Raw genomic sequence first — 19,458 nt, forward strand, 5'->3', positions numbered from 1 at the left:
GTTAAAAAGGTAAAGGGATTAAGCATAAAAACCCCCTCATAGACACAGACAACAGGATGGTGATTACCAGAAGGAAAAGGGTGTGGGGGCCGGTAGATGAGGGTAAAGGGTTTCAGGATAAAAGGTTATGGAAAGAGACTTGACTTGGGGTTGTGAGGACACAATACGATCTCTATCTATCATCTATCTATCTATCTATCTATCTATCTATCTATCTATCTAAAAGCCCAGCGACTGGAATGGCAGAACAACCAGAACGACCAGTGGCTATGACGCTCACTGAAGACGCCAACCATCCTGATCTGGGCCCCAATCGCTCCCCCCACCCCCACCCTGATCGGGGGTGGGGTGGGGCTGGCCAGGCAACTGCCCATGGCCCCTTCCCCCCACCAGCCTGGCCCAATGGGTCCCGATTGGGCAGGGCCACCAGATCCCACCCATGCACGAATTCGTGCACCGGGCCTCTAAAATATATATATATATATATATATATATATATATATATATATATATGCTTAATATGCAAATTGTCCCCTTGGGAGTTCAACCAGGAGACCGGGAGTTCAATCGCTCATTATGACGTGCGCTGACCAACAGGGTGCGATGTGGAATGAAGGAAAGCCTAGGCTGGGAGCCAGCAGCTGGGAAAGGGAGGCCCTGGCCAGCAGCCAGAAGTCCCAGATCAGCCCTGATCACCGGCAGGGCCAAGGGACTCTACCAGTGCATGAATTTTTGCACCAGGCCTCTAGTATACAGATAATGTATTATAAAATTGTACACTGAGCCGTAGCTAATTTGGTTCAGTTGATAGAGCATCAGCTTGCGGGCTGAAGGGTCCCGGGTTGGATTCTGGTCAATGTCACATGCCCTGGTTGTGGGCTCGATCCCCAGTAGGGGGTGTGCAGGAGGCAGCTGACCAATGATTCTCATCATTAATGTTTCTCTCTCTCCCTTTACCTTCCTCTCTGAATCAATAAAAATATATTTTAAAAGAATTGTACACTGAAACCTATATAATTTTATTAAAAAAACGTCACCCCAATAAATTTAATTTAAAAAATAGAAAAAGAAAAGATGACTGAAGCCCTACATTCAGAACACAGACATCTGTGAAACCCCTGATAAGATCTAAGAAAATTGTCAATTTGGTATATCAAAATAGGTGGTTGTCTAATGTAACAATATGCATAAATTCCACAGAAAAAGTAGAACTTTGATTGCCTTTATAAATAGCAAAATAAAAACCACATCTCAACACATAAAATCCCAAACCCCAAAGCCAGACTATGGAAAGGAAAGGAAGTTTCTCTTTAGAGACATAAATACTAAATGAGAAAATAGAAATAATATCATATTCTTGGTATAGAAAACATAATTATCCCTCCATAGACTGCTCAGTTCAATGAATGTGCAGACATACAAGACATATTGCTGCTTTTCAATTGAAAAAAGAAATGTTTAAATTTATAAAATTTCTGCAACTTGGAAGTGAGAAGTACAGGGGAACTTTCTCCTGAGAAGAAGAAGGCCCCAAACCTTAAAAACTACATTCCCTTTTCATCTTCTATTAACAACAGCAAGTCCTCAGAGATTGGGATAACTCAGACCATTTGACTAATTATGAGCTCTGTGCATTGAGCTCCCAGGGCCAAGCAGCAATAGATAAGCAGCTGTGCCTCCAGCCCTTCAGGTTCCCGTCTCAGTCCAGGGGCTTCTCATCTGAGTCTTCTCCTCTTGCATCCACTGCATCAGGAGCCCATGACTAACTCTGACGTCCTGCCAGTCTTAATGGAAGCTGAACCTTCATTGCTTGCCAGGCAGGACAGGGGCAGTGGATTCCCACTCCTTGGTGAGACTCCAGCAGGGACAGAACTGCCCAGTGAGTACTGTGGAGGCGATGGATGGAGAAGGGACTGTCAGGAGCATTTTTTTTCCCATCATTAGGACAAACAGGGGAGTTGGGACAAACATCTGGGAAGGCACCAGTATGGAACGTTTCAGAAATAGCTGAAGGGAAACAACTGAGTCTCATTCATTTCTGATCCCCCAGGGCCTATATTCTGCTGGACAGAGAACAACAGTCTCTGCTAAATATTGAATAGACGCTTCCTTGGGTCTCAGAGACAGAGCTTGGGTGATAAGGCTTCCTCACCCCCAGGGCTTTCTCTCCTGTACTTTCCCTCCTTCCAGCAATGCCTCCTCTCCTGGGGCTAGCAGAGGAGAAAACAGTGTTTGTGTGCATCTATGTACAGATTTTCTAAGAAAACTTTCATTTCCATTTAGTAGAGTCCACAGATTTAAATACAAAGAGAAATGGTGGAGATTTTCATAAAAATGAAAAAATAAAAAAAGAGAGGGAAAGAGAAAGGGAAGGAAATCCTGTTGTGTGGACTGAGACACATTTCAGGATGTCCACTCATTCCATGAGTGAGTTACCTGGCACATGATAGGCTTTCATCTCTCTACCGTATCATAGAATAAAATGTCATCCTTCAGCCTTTCCTGGGGTTGATTTTCATCAACAAACCCACTCTTCCAATCTGATTTAAAGACATCAGTGAATGTCTATAAGGGCAAACCTCTGTTTGGCGCCACACATTTCACAGAGACGGGTGTTGTTCTCCCATTTCTATGTAAGAGATTCCAGCACCGATAGGTGGAAGGACTTACCCACACTTCCCACTTGTGGTGACAGCTGTGGGCCTCAGACACAGGCCTCCTGATTCCCACCCCAGGCCCTGTCCCCTCCACTGCAGCACAATGATTGTTTCTTTCCAAACCGGCTTTAGTCTCAGATGAGCAAATGAAGGCACAATCAGCAGTTCTTTCCCTTGGGATTTGGTGAGTTCACCTGTGAATTAGCAAAATGTACCAAGTGGTTTACTGGGACCTTTAATACATTAATGTTGTGGATCATAGGTTTCCTATGAGTAGCAATGCATTTCTCAGTATATTTTGTAAAACCGAGATATGAAAACGTAATTCCCTGTACAAGATGCGCATTTTTCTGGGGCTCTATCATGAAGACTCTTGCTAGTCAGACTTCAGGGAACTTTCTAACTTTATACCTTGGCAATCAGAGCATGTATTTGATTTTGTCTCAGTCTTCTATTGGGAAAACAAGTATAGTTAATTAATAGCAAAATTGCACATATGTCAATTTTTACAGCTCACTCAATTATATGTTTTTAAATATATCTTTAGAAAATTCTCACTTGTTTGATGTGGAAAGGAACTTAAGAATTTTCTTAGCCCTGGCATAATAAAAAATTGAAAAGGAAAATGATTATCCATCAGGTAATACTAATCATCATTTAAAGTGCTGAAAGTGATGTATGCATTTCACAGAGAGACCTGAAATGCAATGCTGTGGTAAAAATAAGAACTCAGGGAACAATATGTGTAACATGAGAGTATTTAGATAAGTTTTCAAGAAAACTGCTTATGTATACATAGCGTAAGGCTAACATTATAAAAATATTGAAAAGAGAATGCATCCAGCAAATCCATGACGATGTTTCCCTTCGGACAAGCGCAGGAGAAGACCATGCAGGAATAGCAAAGTAACTTCAAGTTTTATCAATAATAAATATGAGTTCTTCAGCATGTATTATTAAATATTCGTATTTTCATATGGGTAATGGGTAAAATGGTATTGATAATAATTGATAACTTAATACAACATTTATAAATAGCCTGGCAATGGTTGCCTCCACTGGCTACATGTTAATATACCCAAAATACTTATGTGTAGAAATTCTGATTTAATTGGTTCTAGGTTATGGCCAGCCCATCATTAAGCTTAAAAGATGGATAGGTAATTATAATGATCAACTTGCATTGATAACCAGTGTTTACATATTTTATATTTATAATTCAATGTTATTTCTTACAGCAACCCTATGAGGTCAGTTTAATTAATATACCCCTTTTACAGAGGAGCAAAGTACCCAGGTGTTTGCAATAGTGGTCTTTGTTCTTTTCTCTTTTGGTCTCTCACAAATTACATCATTTTTTAATGCAAAAATAGTTTTTTTATGATATAGTGAAAGTAAATTTAAGCAGTGTTTATAAAATAGAAATGAACAGCTATATACATAGGAATCTAGCATGTCACACAAAGGAATAATTATTTAGACAAAGTAGTACCTCTGTTTTGACCCGTGAAGAGAAATGACCTGAGTTGCCTTCAGGGGACTGATTTAGGAGAAATGCAATCCCTCTGTAAGGAAGAACTGACTTGGAAAGCTCTGAAGCTGGCTTAAGAAAGCCAATTTAAAGTTTAAGGAAACTTTGACCCTAAATTTCTCCACTGTTCATTGGAGGGCTGGTTTTGATGAGACATCAACCCTTCACAAATGTTTCTGATTAAAGACAAATTTAAGAAGTGTTACCCATCCACTATAAAACTAAACAGTAAAGTGCAAACTCAACCTCAGATGTTTTTCTTGGTTTGTGTATCACTGATAGAAAATAACCTTTCTAAAAAGAAAAGTAAATGTAAGTATGCTGGGGTCCCACCCCAGCAGGTCCAGAGGTTCCCAAAGGTGTAGACGGAGTTGGCGAAGAAGGAATGACACGGAGACAGCGTTCAGTTGATCAGCAGCCTAGCCAGGATCTCTAGCCAGGATCTCCAGCCAAGTTCTGGTTAGGATCTCCAGCCAGGTTCTGTGTCCATGTTCTCTTGCTAAGTTCTCCAGCCAGGTTCTCCAGGTTCTCCAGCCAGGTTCTATAGCCATGTTCCCTCGCTAGTTTCTCCAGCCAGGTTCTGTCCAGGTTCTCCAGCCAGGTTCAGTCACCAGGTTCTAGTCAGGTTCTCTTGCCATGTTCTATCCAGGTTCTGTAGCCAGGTTCTGTCTCTAGGTTCTGTCTCCAGTTTCTTTCCAGGATCTTTTCCCATGTTCTCTCCAGCGAAGTTCTTCTGTCTCTAGGTTCTGTGTAGGTTCTGTGTGTAGGTTCTGTGTGTAGGTTCTGTGTCCTGTTGTCTTGTTACATCTGTATTTATACCAGTTGATTCCAATCCTATCAATCTCTATTCCAAAGGTTAGGGCTTTTCTTATCTCCATTCCAGGGAGGAAAGATTATGTAGCTTAAGCATGATTGTTCGTAGTTAAAGTGATTAATTACCCACCTGGCACTTAGTTAAGGGGTTTTATTCCCTCCCTAACTTCAGGGGAAAAGCCCTACCTGGGGAAACAACCTTTCTCAGAGAGGTGACCTTGGTTAAAACACATAGTGCCAAGAAGGTGAGCAAACATATTAAGAACAGTATGCCATATATGCCAGGTCCCTTGAAACATCAAGCATGGACCGGCTCCCGGCATAACTGTTCATAAAAGTTAGTTATTATTTAATCATTGGTGCATTGTAAATTACTATCATCTTCAGGATCAGTGATGCTGTATGATTTTGTTCACTTAACAAAAACATATTTTTTCCCCTAGTTGGTTTGGCTTAGTGGATAAAGCATTGACCTGCAGACTGAAGGGTCCCCAGTTCAATTCTGGTCAAGGGTACATGCCCAGTTTGTGGGCTTGATCCCTAGTAGAGGGTGTGCAGGAGGCAGCCAATCAATGATTCTATTTCATCATTGATATTTCTATTTCTCTCTCCCTCTCCCTTCCTCTCTGAAATTAATAAAAATATATTTTTGAAAAACAAAGAAAAAACAAAACAAAACAAAAAAAGACTCATATTTTTTAAAATATGTAGTCTACCAAGACCAAATATTTATATACTAGGAGCCCTGTGCACGAAAATTCATGCATTGTGGGGGGTATCCCTCAGCCTGGCCTGCCCCCTCTCACAGTCCAGGACCCTCAGGGGATGTCCTACTGACAGCTTAGGCCTGCTTCCTATGGGGAGTGGGCCTATGCTGCAATCTGGCCTCCCTCTGCAGGAGGCAACTGGCCGATCAGGGGGAGGCACTGACCACATCACCCCCTAGCTGCTGCTGCCTCTGGCCTCCCTCTGCGGGAGGCAACCCGGCAATCAGGGGAAGGCGATGCCCCATTATGCCTCTGCTGCTGCCACTGCCGGCTGCAAGGCTGCCTGAGCCTCGGCCCTCGCAGACACTGCAGCTTGCCTGAGCCTTGGCCCGACCCTCGTTGCCTGAGCCTCGGGACCTTGCAGTGGCAGCCACCATCCGCGGCTTGCTTCAGCCTTGGGCCGGCCCTGGGCCACAACAGCCACCATTCGCTCCCCCAGTGCATCTCCAGGTCAAGTTGCCGCCGGGGACTCTGTGTCAAGTCCCCGGCCACCCACATGCACCTCGCAGCTCATGCAGCCTCGTCCACCCGTGCACACCCACTGCACACGCAGCCTCCTGGCTATCGCTCATTGCAGCATGAGGGCATCACTGTGTGAGGTCATGATGACCACATAGGCTTTTATTATATAGATGAGTTATATTTGAGGGACGTTTACCAGACAGCCCACCCATTTGAGTAAGCACTTATCTCCATGAAAGATGGATGGCAAAAACCAAATAAAGATGAAAATCCTTGAAGATATTTGCCATGTAAAAATGCTATCTCATTATGAACATTTTATTTTAAATTAGAATAAAGTTAATGTGGTTTAAGCTCTTTCTAGACTATATTTCAAATTAAGGAAACTTCTTAAACTGCATTTGCATGAGATAAAGTACTTTCAACTGCTTCTTAGTTTCTTTGAATTATATTTGTCTAATAAAATAATACATCTCATTCTATATTTTTCCTTCAAAAGTTGAATGCTGATATTTTGAACTGCTGATGGATTTGTTACTTCAAAATGTCCTTTCTTCTCTAATATTCTTTGACCCAGTGACCCTAAAGTGTATATAGAAACAGATGAATATCACAGACATCAATAAGGAAAGAGTTCTAAAAAGAGTTAACAACTCAGACATGAGCGAGGAGGTTATATGGTCCTCAAGTGTAACTATTTGTGAATTGCTTGAATCCAAAATATGGGTGCCTCTACATTTGTTTCATTTATTTAGCGCTCTCTTCTTTTTCAAAATGTGTCCTATATGCATAGAACCACAGAATCGGACAGCTGACTCTGAATTCCTCCTCCTGGGACTCTCAGATGATCCAGAACTGCAGCCTCTTCTGTTTAGCCTGTTCCTGTCCATGTACCTGGTGACCATGCTCGGGAACCTACTCATGATCCTGGCTGTCATTTCTGACTCCCACCTCCACACACCTATGTACTTCTTCCTTTCCAATTTGTCCTTGGCTGACATCAGTATCAGCACCACGACAGTTCCCAAGATGCTGGTAAACCTCCAGACACACAGCAAATCCATCACCTATGCAGCCTGCCTAACTCAGGTTACCTTTTTTTCTCTTTTTGCATGTTTGGAAAGTCTACTCCTGGCTGTAATGGCCTATGACCGGTTGGTGGCCATTTGTCAGCCTCTACACTATTTAGTCATCATGAGCCCCCGCCTCTGTGGCTTGTTGGTCCTGCTGTCATATTTCTTCAGCCTTTTGGTCTCCCAGCTGCAGTACTTGATGGTGTCACAACTTAGCTTCTGTGCAGATGTGGAAATCCCTCATTTCTTTTGTGACCCTTCTCAACTCTTCAACCTTGCCTGTTCTGACACCTCCACCAATGACATATTGATCTACTTTACTGGAGCCATCGTTGGTGGTGTCCCACTCTCAGGGATCCTTTTCTCTTACTATAGAATTGTGTCCTCCATTCTGAGAATCCCATCATCGGGTTCAAAATATAAAGCCTTCTCCACCTGCGGCTCTCACTTGTCAGTTGTTTGCTTATTTTATGGAACAGGCCTTGGTGTGTACCTCAGTTCCGCTGTGTCATCTTCCCCAAGGAAGGATGCGGTGGCCTCAGTGATGTACACTGTGGTCACCCCCATGCTGAACCCCTTCATCTACAGCCTGAGGAACAGAGACATCAAGAGGGCCCTATGGAGGATGATCAGAAGAATAGTCTGATCTCTACACCTGTGCTATCATTTTTGGTTCATAGACTGGAAAGAGCAGTAAAATCAAACGTGCAACAAGAAATTCTGAATCTGCAGTCACACAATTCATAGGTAACTATATGGCTCTCTGTATTCTGCTCACACAATTTTCCCTCTTAGAACTGCTGTAATGGAATTGGGAGATTATTTTGGACTCTCAGTTTATGTCATAACCCCTTCAGGATTATGCATCGTACTTTAGTCTACCACTCTTACATTCCTTATGCATTAACCAGGATTCTTTGTCATAAGCAGTCTTGTTTCTATTTTTTTTTTTTTAAAAATCATAGCTCACCCTTTCTTGTTATTTATTCTTTTTATGCTTTCCCCATGATTTTTCTTTATTTATCCATTTTTTCCTGATTCATGATTTTGGCCATATTTTTGAGAAAATAGGTTACTATTCAATGTCTTATTCATACAAAGGTATGTTGAAATTTTAATGGGATGGTATTAATACTGCATTTGAATAAGTAGTTATCAACTGGGACTTTCTTAGGATAACTGGATTCCCAATTATCCTGATAATTTTTTTCCATTCTATCTAACATCTGCTCCATCAATTACATAGCCTAACATGAAAGGACAAATACTGTATAATTCTACTTATATGAGGCACCTAAAGTAGTCAAATTCATAGAGACATAAAGTAGAATTTTGGTTGCCAAAAGCTGGGGGAAGAGGGAATAGAGAGTTAGTGTTTAATTGGGAAATAGTTTCATTTTGCAAGATGAAAAAGAGGTCTGGAGATGCATGTTGATGATGGTTTCTCAGCACTGTAAATGTACTTAACTATTGAACTCAACCCTTAAAATGGTTAAGATGTGCACTAGCTGGGTTTGCTCAGTGGATAGAACATTGGCCTGCAGACCAAAGGGTCCCGGGTTCGATTCTGGTCACCAGCTTGTAGCTTGGTGGCAGGCTCCTCCCTGGCCCGGGGCCTTGGTCAGGGCTCATGCAATAGGCAACTAATCGATGTATTTCTCTCATATCAATGTTTCTCTCTGTCTTTCCCTCTCTCTTCCACTAAAGATCAATGGAAAATTATATTCTGGTGGGGATTAACAACAATAACAACACAACAATAAAAATGGTTTAAGATGGTAAATTTATGTTATGTTATTTTACCACAATAAAATGAAAAGATATCCTTTTAGTTATGAGGGACATGTTCCAAGTGTTTGGGGTACCACTTAGCCCTCAGCATCAGCCCCCATAGGGACCGGCCTCAGCTGCAGAGAGCCATGGTAACCAAGGTCATGCCTCCTTCTGAAGCATCTCACATGCCATGACATTTGGCATCCTCTCACCAATACCAGCCAACTCTAAAGGATCATCCTCAACCCAGACCTTCCTGGTGGTTTTAGGAGGCCTTTGAGGGGCTCCAACTTGGCTTGACTTCATCCAATGCCCTTCCTTGTTACAAAGAGTTTGCATAAGCACAGCGTGTGAGGGAATAGTCCCTGCAAGACTGTTTTGACTTAAGACACAAGCCACAAGTTCAGAAGTCCCCAAGGCCACCCTCACTTCATACCAGTAAGCCACAAACTCAGGGTCTCCCTCACATTCAATAATTTGCTCAAGTGACTCAGAATGAGGGCATTTCCTCAGGTTGAAGAATTCACCAGCATGAGCCACAGAACTTAGGACGGTGTTGTATGTATGGTTACAGTTTGATTACAGCAAAGGAATACAAATTAGGACTAGTGAAAAGAAGATAGGCAGGGAATACTGAAGCATCCCATATGTAAAGCTTCTTGTCTTCTCCCCATGAAGTTCTGACCCATTACCTCTTCCTGACACACTGTGACACAATACTCAGAGTCTTGCCAACCAGGTAGCACACCTGAGCTCCAGTGTCCAGGGTTTAATGAGGCTTTGTTTGTCACCTCGATGTGATAAATTGAATTATTGCCCATTTGGTTGAACACAATTTCCAGCTTTCCTCCCCACTGGGCTGACATCATGTGGCCTAAAGCCCCACCTCTTGATTTCCCTGGTTAGTCTCTTTGACCAATCTCCGTCTTGAATCTTCTCATTAATATTAATTATCAGGTATCCTTGATCCGACCCACCACAAATAACAAATCAATGCTATCACTAGAGAAATTTAAAGGGTTACATCTTTCGTCACTATTTTGCTCATTTCATATTTTTATTGTGGTTAAACTTATATATCATAAAATGAAGTGTTACCAGTTTAAAAGTGAATGTGCCCAACATTTCAAAAGGCCAATATTCAAAATGTCAGTTTGGAGTAAGGAAAGGTTTATTGATCCAGATGGTGCCCAATTGGGAAGGTGGGGGCCTTAGAGGTTCCTCAAATCCATCTTCCCCCAGCCCCAAGGTAAGGCTTCTTTTAAATCAGGGAAGGGAAAATGGGAGGGACAAGAGGTGATTAATGGCAGCAGACATCTCAGGGCACCCGCAGGGATCTGAGGAAGAGCAAGAAATCTCAAAATCTCTCTGTTGAATCCTGCTGATGTTTGGTAAACACTCACTATTTTTCACATATTTCCCCACCTTCTGGCAAGGGGCTATTCTTCAAAAAAACTCAAGTCTCAAGCGGAATTTCTCTTATGAGTTAGCATATCTATAGCAGGAGCTTGAAGACCATGGGGGAAATGCAAGCTGAAAGGAAGACAGCCTCAGAAACCAAGTATTTTACTTTCTTACAGTAGCATTTGAACAATTTTTAAGTGTACTGTTTATACCCTTGGCATTAAGGACATTGGCAGTGTTACATATGTATTACCTTAATCAATAAAGATATTTAAAAAAAGAAGAACTTTTCCATATTCCCAAACAGAAACTCTGTACCCATTGAGCACTAAGTTCCCATTCCTCCACTCTTTCAGAACCCTGGCAAACTCCAGTCTACTTACTGTCTGTGAATTTTACTGCTCTTGGTAACGTATGTAAGTAAAATAATATTATTTATCCATTCAGAATGTCTCCATTTGGACATTTCAAAATGTCAACTTCTACTGTTCTCTTTCCTTCCCAATTTGCTCCACTCACAGACCTCCCTGCCTCAGTGGGTGCAATTCCATTCTTCCAGTTGATCAAACCCCACACCCTGGAGACATTCTCGGCTTTTCCCCTCTCTCACACCCTGACTGACAACAAATTCTGGTGGCTCCTCCTTCAAAATGTAGCACAACTGACCACTTCCAACCCTTACACTACTATCCCTACCCTGGTCCTAACAACCTATGTCACACCTAGATAGCATAAGCCAGTCCAAACAGTCTGCCTCAACCTACTGTTCATGCTCAAACCAGCAGCCATATGATTTTATAAAATCCTAAGTCAGACCATCTTATGTGTCTGCTCAAATCCCTGCAGTGACTCCCCAGTCACTCAGAGTAATGAAGGCAAAAGCCCTTCAGTGGCAGAGAAAGCCTCACAGGATGACCCCTGATGCCTGTCCTCCCCTGAGCTGCTCTGCTACCCTCACCGGCTCTGCTGCAGCCACATTGCCTCCAGGCAACCTCCCACCTCAGGGTCTTGGTATTAACTTCACCCTCTGCCTGGGGGACTGTTTCCCCAGATGTGCACTCACCTAACATTATTCACCATCTTAACAAATGTAACTTTCTCAGTGAGGTTTATGAAGACCACTGGTTTTAATATGACAGCCTGCTCCTTCCCATACCCCTGATGCTCTTAATCCTGTGGCAGTTGAGCCTAAAATAATCAGTAAATATAGGTTTGGTAAGCTGAGTAAACAAATGTGGTACTGAAGGGTCTACCAGTAACATTGTCTCTTGACCGCAGTATATTACTCAATGTGCAAAGAAGACATGCCTGTGCCAATTAGAATCGTTTTCTAAGTATTTTTTTTTTTTAACACAAAGGAGCTTAAATACATCTAGTCTCTATTAAGTAGTGAAGTTACCAGATGTGAGTAGTGGGAGGAGCTGTTGCCCAGTCTCTTTTTATGTAGAGGTAACCAGTCTGAGAAAATAAAGCTGATAACCTGAAAGGAAACCCTCATGGTGTTTGAACCCCTGTGTGCAGTTGTGCCAGTGCACAGCTGAGCCTCTGCTCCGCTAGGTTCAGATGAATCAGGAGATTCTCTGTCTGTCACTTGCCACCAAAGCTCACCTGTCCAGTGCGGCCTCATCTCCATGTGAGACTGGTTCAGGAGATGGTCATGTCCAAAGAAAATCAGCAAGAGAACTTTTCCACCTTCTCAGCTCAATACTTATGGGTCAATTGTTGGGAAATTTTATTTCACACACATGTCCTGTCATAGGTTGAATAACCTCCCAAAGATTTTCAAGTATTAAGCTTTAGATTCTAGAGTCTAGAACCTGTGAATATGTTAGCTTGGATGGCAATAGGCACTTGGCAAATATGATTAAGTTAAGGATCTTCCGATGGGGAAAGTATCATGAATTATCTGGGTGAACTCAATGTAATTACAAGGGTCCATATCAGAGGAAGTTAGAGGGACTAGGGAGAGATTTGATGTTCTACTGTTGAGTTTAAAGATGGAGGAAGGCATCACAAGCTAATGAATGCAAGAGATTTCTAGAATTTGGAAAAGGCAAGGAAAGAGATTCTCTTTCAGAATTCCCAGAAGGAAAGCAGCCCTGCTGATACATGTTAGACTTCTGATCTCTAGGGTTGTAAGTCCTTTTAAGCCACTAGACTTATGGCAATTTGTTATAGCAGCAATAGGAAACCAATACACCTCTTAAGAAATGTACGCATCTCATTGCCACTGGCTTAGATCAGCTCCCCATCATCTCTCCCCAGGACTATTTCAGTAGCCTCCTTATTGTTTCCTGTACCTTAAATTTCTCCCTGTCAGGGAAATGATAAAGTCCTCACATTATACTAAAGATGATGTGGACAAAAGGGGCCACATGCTAACATGTCAAGTTCATGGAAGCCCTGCATGGCGGTCTTGCAAACTCAGAGAACTAAAGTAACCACAAAGGATGGTCTGAAATTAAACTTTAACTAAAAGCAGTTATGGTGGGTAGTCACCTCCTACGTCGGTATCTACACTGACAAGGTCAACTGCTGGAAGCCAATTCCAGCATGTCAGCAAGGGCTGAATCATCTGGAGTGGCAAGGGCATTTCCCCAAACCTGAAAAGGATGCTTAAATTGATTGCTGGCTGCCAGACAGCTAAGGGCATCTCAATCTACATGTTATTGCCCCCCCGTTGGCCAAACACCTGAACAGCCGTAGGCAATTCTTCCAATCTGACAATGGATTCTGTACCTAACCCTACCCTTTGAAGTATATATCTCTACCTTGCCTTAGAACAAATTCTATATAATAAAGAGCTAATATGCCAATGGTCGTCACCCTGTCATGCTATAATGACTGATCAGCAGGAGGTGGGAGGCAGGGTGCCTCCTTGCACGATTTCGATCATCGTGCGCTGGGCCTCTAGTTGTGTTAATAAAAAGCAAGGGGTCCTGAGACAAGGAGAACTTAGTTCCTTTAGCTAAGTCTTCTCTGACTCCCTAATGCCTTTCAAAATTACGTTTCATCTCTGGACTCTTATTTAATTTATGCACAGCCCTTCTCCAGATTTCTGAACCCTTCTTGATGCCAGATTAAGACCCCCAGCAGTCAAGCTTTACCTTAACTGAGCTTCTCTGTCTTTTTGCATCTATAATAACATACCCTTGAAATGTCTGGGTAACTTGTAACTTCCCTTCTTCTGGACCCCTTGGGGCACAACCTAATGTGCCTGGGCGCCAGGACAAATAAAACAAATTATCATGTTAATTGTTTCTGCACTCACCTAAGTATGTGCCTATCGTTTTACTCTTTATCCAGTTCCAGGGGTTTCCTCACTTTACTTTCTCCCTCCTCTCTAGTCTATCACCAATAGATTTCATGTAACCCACCTATGATCCTTCCTTAGTCTTGTTTTTCATTATTTTTTTCTTTATTGATTAAGTATTACATATGTGTCCTTATCCCTCCCATTGCCCACCCCCTCACTCATGCCCTCACCACCCCCTAATGTCTGTGTCCATTGGTTAGGCTTATATGCATGCATACAAGTCCTTCGGTTGATCTCTTCCCCTTACCTCCACCCTCCCCTACCTTCCCTCTGAGGTCTGATGGTCTAATCAATGCTTCTCTGTCTCTGGATCTGTTTTCATTCATCAGTTTATGTTGTTCATTATATTCCATAAATGAGTGAGATCATGTGATATTCATCTTTCTCTTACTGGCTTATTTTGCTTAGCATAATGCTCTCCAGTTCCATCCCTGCTGTTGATGTCTACCTTCCTTTGATTGCAATGTATAAATATAAATATAACCCGCCATTCTCCGGAGCATTATCTCAATCCGTTGAGGTTCTGTTTTCCCGGCAATTGTCAACAGTTTCGCTCAAATAAACTCACAAAAATTCTTTACAGGTTTGAATGTTTTTATGTTAACAATGAGAACATGGCCCTGGTGCTAATCTTATATAATAAAAGTGTAGTATGCAAATTGTCCCCTCAATAGGGAGTTCTTCTGGGGGTTCAACCAGGAGGTGGGGCTGGCCAGGAGAAGGGAGGGAGTACCCGTCCAGCAGCTGGCAGCCACTAGGGACCTACCAGTGCACAAATTTAGTGCACTGGGCCTCTAGTTTGCTTATAAAATCCTTAGTAGGTCAAATTATACTATTGACAGTCTATCTCCCATCTATGTATCCAACTTTATTTTTAATAACTGACCTACAAGTTCCATATATTTTCTGATATGCCTCACTCATGAATGTCTCTTGAATATGACCCAAATCTACTCTTCATTGAATTTCTACTCATAATCTATTATTCAACACTCAAGCATATTCTCTTAGTAAAATGTTTTCCTTAATACCAAGTGTTGGCAAAGATGTGGAAAAACTGAAATCTTCACACATTCCTGGTGGGCATATAAATTGGTTCAGCCACTTTGGAAAATATTCTGGCAGTTTATTTTTTTAAAATATAATTTTATTGATTTCAGAGAGGAAGGGAGATGGAGAGAGAGAGATAGAAACATCAATGATGAGAGAGAATAATTGATTGTCTGCTTCCTGCAGGCACCCCACTGGGAATCAAGCCTGCAACCCAGGCATGTGTCCCAACAGGGAATGGAACTGTGACCTCCTGGTTCATTGATCAATGCTCAGCCACTGAGCGATGCCAGCTGGGTCAGTTTGGCAGTTTTTAAAAGTTAAATGGAGCTCCAGAGCAACTGTCTGGTTTTCCTGCTTGATCCCTGGCAGGGAGCCTGCAGGAGGCAGCCAATGAATGATTCTCTCTCATCATTGATGTTTCTATCACTCTCTTTCCATCCCTTTCTCTCTTAAATCAATTAAAAATGTATTCTATTAAGAAAGAGCTGACTCTGACAGGAAATATTTCCCTATGACTTCTGATATCATATATTTAACAAGTAGGTGCCAGCTGGTGCTGGATGTTGGAAGTCATGCAATAGAGATGGTGAGAGGATCCCAGGGAATGTTGGCAGCACGTACTCCTCCATGCTTCCTTGCCGACTCAATTCTATCAATATTTTCTCCCCAAAGTGAATTAGGTTCTAAACATGTTCCACATATCTGTAACTAATATTCCCGAGGCACCACAACAAAGTTCCAGAAATAAATTAAATCACGTGAGAAAACAACTCTTATTTTACTGTGTTCATTATTATTTGATTTTGGATCTTATAGCGTATATCTCAAAATTGTAATAAAGAAAAATATAAGTCAAATAAAAATGGAAAGGAAGGATGATGGATGGAAAGAAGAATCACAAAGTATGACATATCTCAGTTTTTGAGTCAGTAAATTCTTATATGTCATCTGAAGACAACATCTTTCAAATCTAGATTCCTACTCTGAATTTGAAAATCAGCCCTAACCAGTTTGGCTCAGTGTATAGAGCATCGGCCTGAGGACTGAAATGTCCCAGGTTTGATTCCGATCAAGGGCATGTACCTTGGTTGCAGGCACATCCCCAGTAGGAGGTGTGCAGGAGGCAGCTGATTGATGTTTCTCTCTCATTGATGTTTCTAACTCTCTATCCCTCTCCCTCCCTCTCTTTAAAAAATCAAAAAAATATAATTTTTTTTTAAAAAAAGAAAGAAAATCACATAAAAGTTCCTATGTAAGGTAGGATAGTAAAGTCAGCTTGCTAGGCTGTAGTTCAACTCAATCTCAGCCTCTTTTTTTTGAAAAGTGAAGTGAGAAAATAATCTCAAAGAAATGTTTTCAAGACAAAATTAAGTCATTCATGTGAAGAAACAAGTAGCATCCCAATATCATAAGCAGGTTGTTCTGATTACTGTATGATTTTAATATATTTTCTCCTGGAAAAAAACAAGCAAACAACCCAATTAAGGTGAAGATCAGCAACATATGAATACAACATTTTGGGAAACTAAGTCAGTGCTTGATATGATAAGTGCTTTAAATTAAGAATAGCTGCAGGAATGCTGACTAAACATGGAACATTGTGGACACCATACAGGGAAGAAAAGTAAAAAAGGAATGCAGAAGAGAGTTGTTGAAAAGAAACTATTACAGAAACAAACAAATGTGAAATCACACATATTTGGAAATAAACAAAATCAAGTCTGTCTTTGAGGTGTGAAAAAGAACCAGATATTTAAATTTGCAACATTTACCTTTGGGCACACAATGACACTTAGTTCTGAGGACAGTGATCCATCACAGACAAGATGCTGGTAGGTTGAGGAGCCTTCTCAGGGCGCCCTTCACATCCTTGTTCCTCAGGCTGTAGATGAACGGGTTCAGCATGGGGGTGACCACAGTGTACATGACTGAGGCAACTGAGTTGTGTAGGGAAGAATGGGTCAGAGCAGAACTGAGGTAAACCCCCAGGCTTGTCCCATAGAACAATGAGACCACGGAGAGGTGAGACGCACAGGTGGAAAATGCTTTATATTTCCCTCCTGCAGAGGATATTCTCATTAAAGAGGAGACGATCTTAGAATAAGAAAAAATAATTCCAGTAAAAGGAAACACAACCAATAGGACAGCAGCTACATACATGAAAATGTTATTGATGAGGGTATCAGAGCAGGCCACCTTGAGGATCTGAGCCAGTTCACAAAAAAAATGTGGAATTTTTGTGCCCATACAGAATGTCATCTGCCTCATCAATAGAATATGAACAAGGGAGACCCAGAAAATGATGAGCCAAGACACAAGAACCAGAAAACCACAGAAGCGTGGGTTCATGATGACCATGTAGTACAGGGGTTGGCAGATGGCCACATACCAGTCATAGGCCATCACAGTCAGGAGGAAGTTGTCCATTCCAGCAAAAATCATAAAAAAATACACCTGAATGAGGCACCCAATGTAGGAGATGTTTTTGCTCTGTGCCTGGACATTCACCAGCATCTTTGGGATCGTGGTGGAGGTAAAACAGATGTCAACAAAGGACAGGTTGGTGAGAAAGAAATACATGGGGGTGTGGAGGTGGTAGTCAGAGCTGATGGCCGCAATGATGAGCAGGTTTCCGAGCACAGTGAACAGGTACATGGACAGGAAAACTCCAAAGAGGAGGGACTGCAGTTTAGGGTCATCTGAGAGACCCAGGAGCAGGAATTGTGACATTTCTGTGTGGTTTTCTGTTTCCATGCAGCTGGTGTGTCTTATAAAGAAAAAACCCAAGACAACATTCAATAAACAGCCAAGTGGCATCTCCGTTACTCATCACATTTTGATTCACCTTTGCATGAACATCGTACATGATCTAGTAGTCATTCCTATGCCAGTGACTCACTCATTCAAGTGGTAATCCAATTTTATTTAAAATTGTGTAATTATTCAAACTTTCTTTAATTTAGCAGAAATCTTTCTCTCTCTCTTTATGTTCCCCTCACTAATTCTATTATCCAAATTTGTGGACATATACCAATTTCTTCTTTCATATGAGCCTTAGAAAATAACTAAAGGCATTTAAGGTCTTTTCTTTGATAATATCATTTTGTAATAGTGATTAAAACATGTGTTTTCAACTCGTGTAACCTTAATTCTGTAACCTGATGCTTTGTATTGATGGCACAATTAACTCTACATGTGCCTTCCTGTGTTTCTTTTTAAAATGTGGTTACTGCTATTACCATCTTTCTGAGGTACAAAAATGCCTTTAATCACAGTAACAACTTGATAAAATATAGCTGTTATTATCATTATTAATCCATTCCTTCATCTCAATTATTATTTTTTTTGTTAAGCCTCATCCGAGGATATTTTCCCCATTGATTTTTAGAAAGAGTAAAAAAGAAGGGGAGAGACAGAGCGAGAGAAAAACAACAATGTGAGAGAGACACATTATTTGGTTGCCTCCTGCATGCTCCCTTGCAATTGAGGTACATGGCCTGGACCAGAATTGCACCGGTGACCCTTTAGTCAGTCGGCAAACGCTGTAATCACTGAGCCAAACTGGTGAGGGCTCAATTATGTTTGATATATAACTCTTCCAAAGTACAGTATAGAGCTGTGATTTAGAAAGTAGGATCTTGAGTCAGAATTCGTGGAATAGAATTTCGTCTACCATGTTATATGTCTGTGACCTTGACAAAGTTATTTAATGTCTTTCAGCTACTAATACCTCACCTACACAATGACATTAGGAAATGTTTTCCATATTGTAAGACAGATGAGTGATTAAATGAGGTGGTACATGTGTATAATTTTTCTAGTGTAGTCTCTGTGGCATACAGTGGACACTTGATAAAAGTGATTTCTGTTGTTAACATCACCATAAATCTGTCTTGCATGGTCACCATTTTTAGTATTTCTCTTAAACTGGGCAGTCATCATTATAAAACAACAGGTCTGCTATCTTTCTTTCTTTTTTTTTTATCACCACACAACACTTCTAATTAGTGAAGATCCTTATGGCTTCTTATTTCAGAGACTGCCTGCCAAGTAGATTCTTCCAAGAAGAGGAAGATGCATATGGACTACATAAATACTAGGGAAGAACAAAAGCACACTACCTTAAAAAAATAGAAAGCATGTGTGAGGTCATGTGTGCATGTGTACATGCTCTCAAATGGAGATGTGTTTATTAAAATCAGTGGAATTAATTGAAAAAATAATGTAATTCATGTAAAAGTATTCAAAGTGCCTATGCATGTAATCACCCTAAAAATTAAAAGGCAAATTTAAGATTTGAAAATAAAAAGGCAACCAGTCAAATGGGAGAAAATATTTGCAAGCAATATCTACAATAAAGCTGCTAATATCCAACATATATAAAGAACTCATTTAGCTCAACTACAACAAAAAAAACCTCAAGCAGTTCAATTAAAAAACGGGCAGACAATTTTCCCAAGAATACATGCAAATAGCCAATAGACACATGAAAAAATGCTCAACTTCACTAGCTATTAGGGAAATGCAAATAAGATCCACATTGAAATATCACTCATACCTGTTAGAATGGTCATGATCAATAAGAAAAGAAATACGTTTTTAAGACCAT

General features: G+C 41.2%; 2 protein-coding genes across 2 annotated transcripts; one reads left to right on the plus strand and one right to left on the minus strand.

The window, feature by feature from the left end:
* Positions 1–7,004: 7,004 nt before the first annotated feature.
* Positions 7,005–7,949, plus strand: LOC308519549 (olfactory receptor 7E178-like; the record flags this gene model as incomplete). Its single annotated transcript, XM_081091571.1, has 1 exon — positions 7,005–7,949. One exon carries the CDS (start codon positions 7,005–7,007, stop codon positions 7,947–7,949), a length of 945 nt encoding a protein of 314 aa, XP_080947697.1.
* An 8,715-nt stretch (positions 7,950–16,664) lies between these two features.
* On the minus strand, positions 16,665–17,603 carry LOC308519555 (olfactory receptor 7D4-like; the record flags this gene model as incomplete). The annotated part of the gene is made up of 1 exon (XM_081091576.1): positions 16,665–17,603. The coding sequence occupies one exon, from the start codon at positions 17,601–17,603 to the stop codon at positions 16,665–16,667; it is 939 nt and encodes a 312-aa protein (XP_080947702.1).
* Positions 17,604–19,458: the final 1,855 nt, after the last annotated feature.

This window comes from Myotis nattereri (genome assembly GCF_964212035.1).
Source record: "Myotis nattereri genome assembly, chromosome: 5".
Classification (NCBI taxonomy): Eukaryota; Metazoa; Chordata; class Mammalia; order Chiroptera; family Vespertilionidae; genus Myotis; species Myotis nattereri.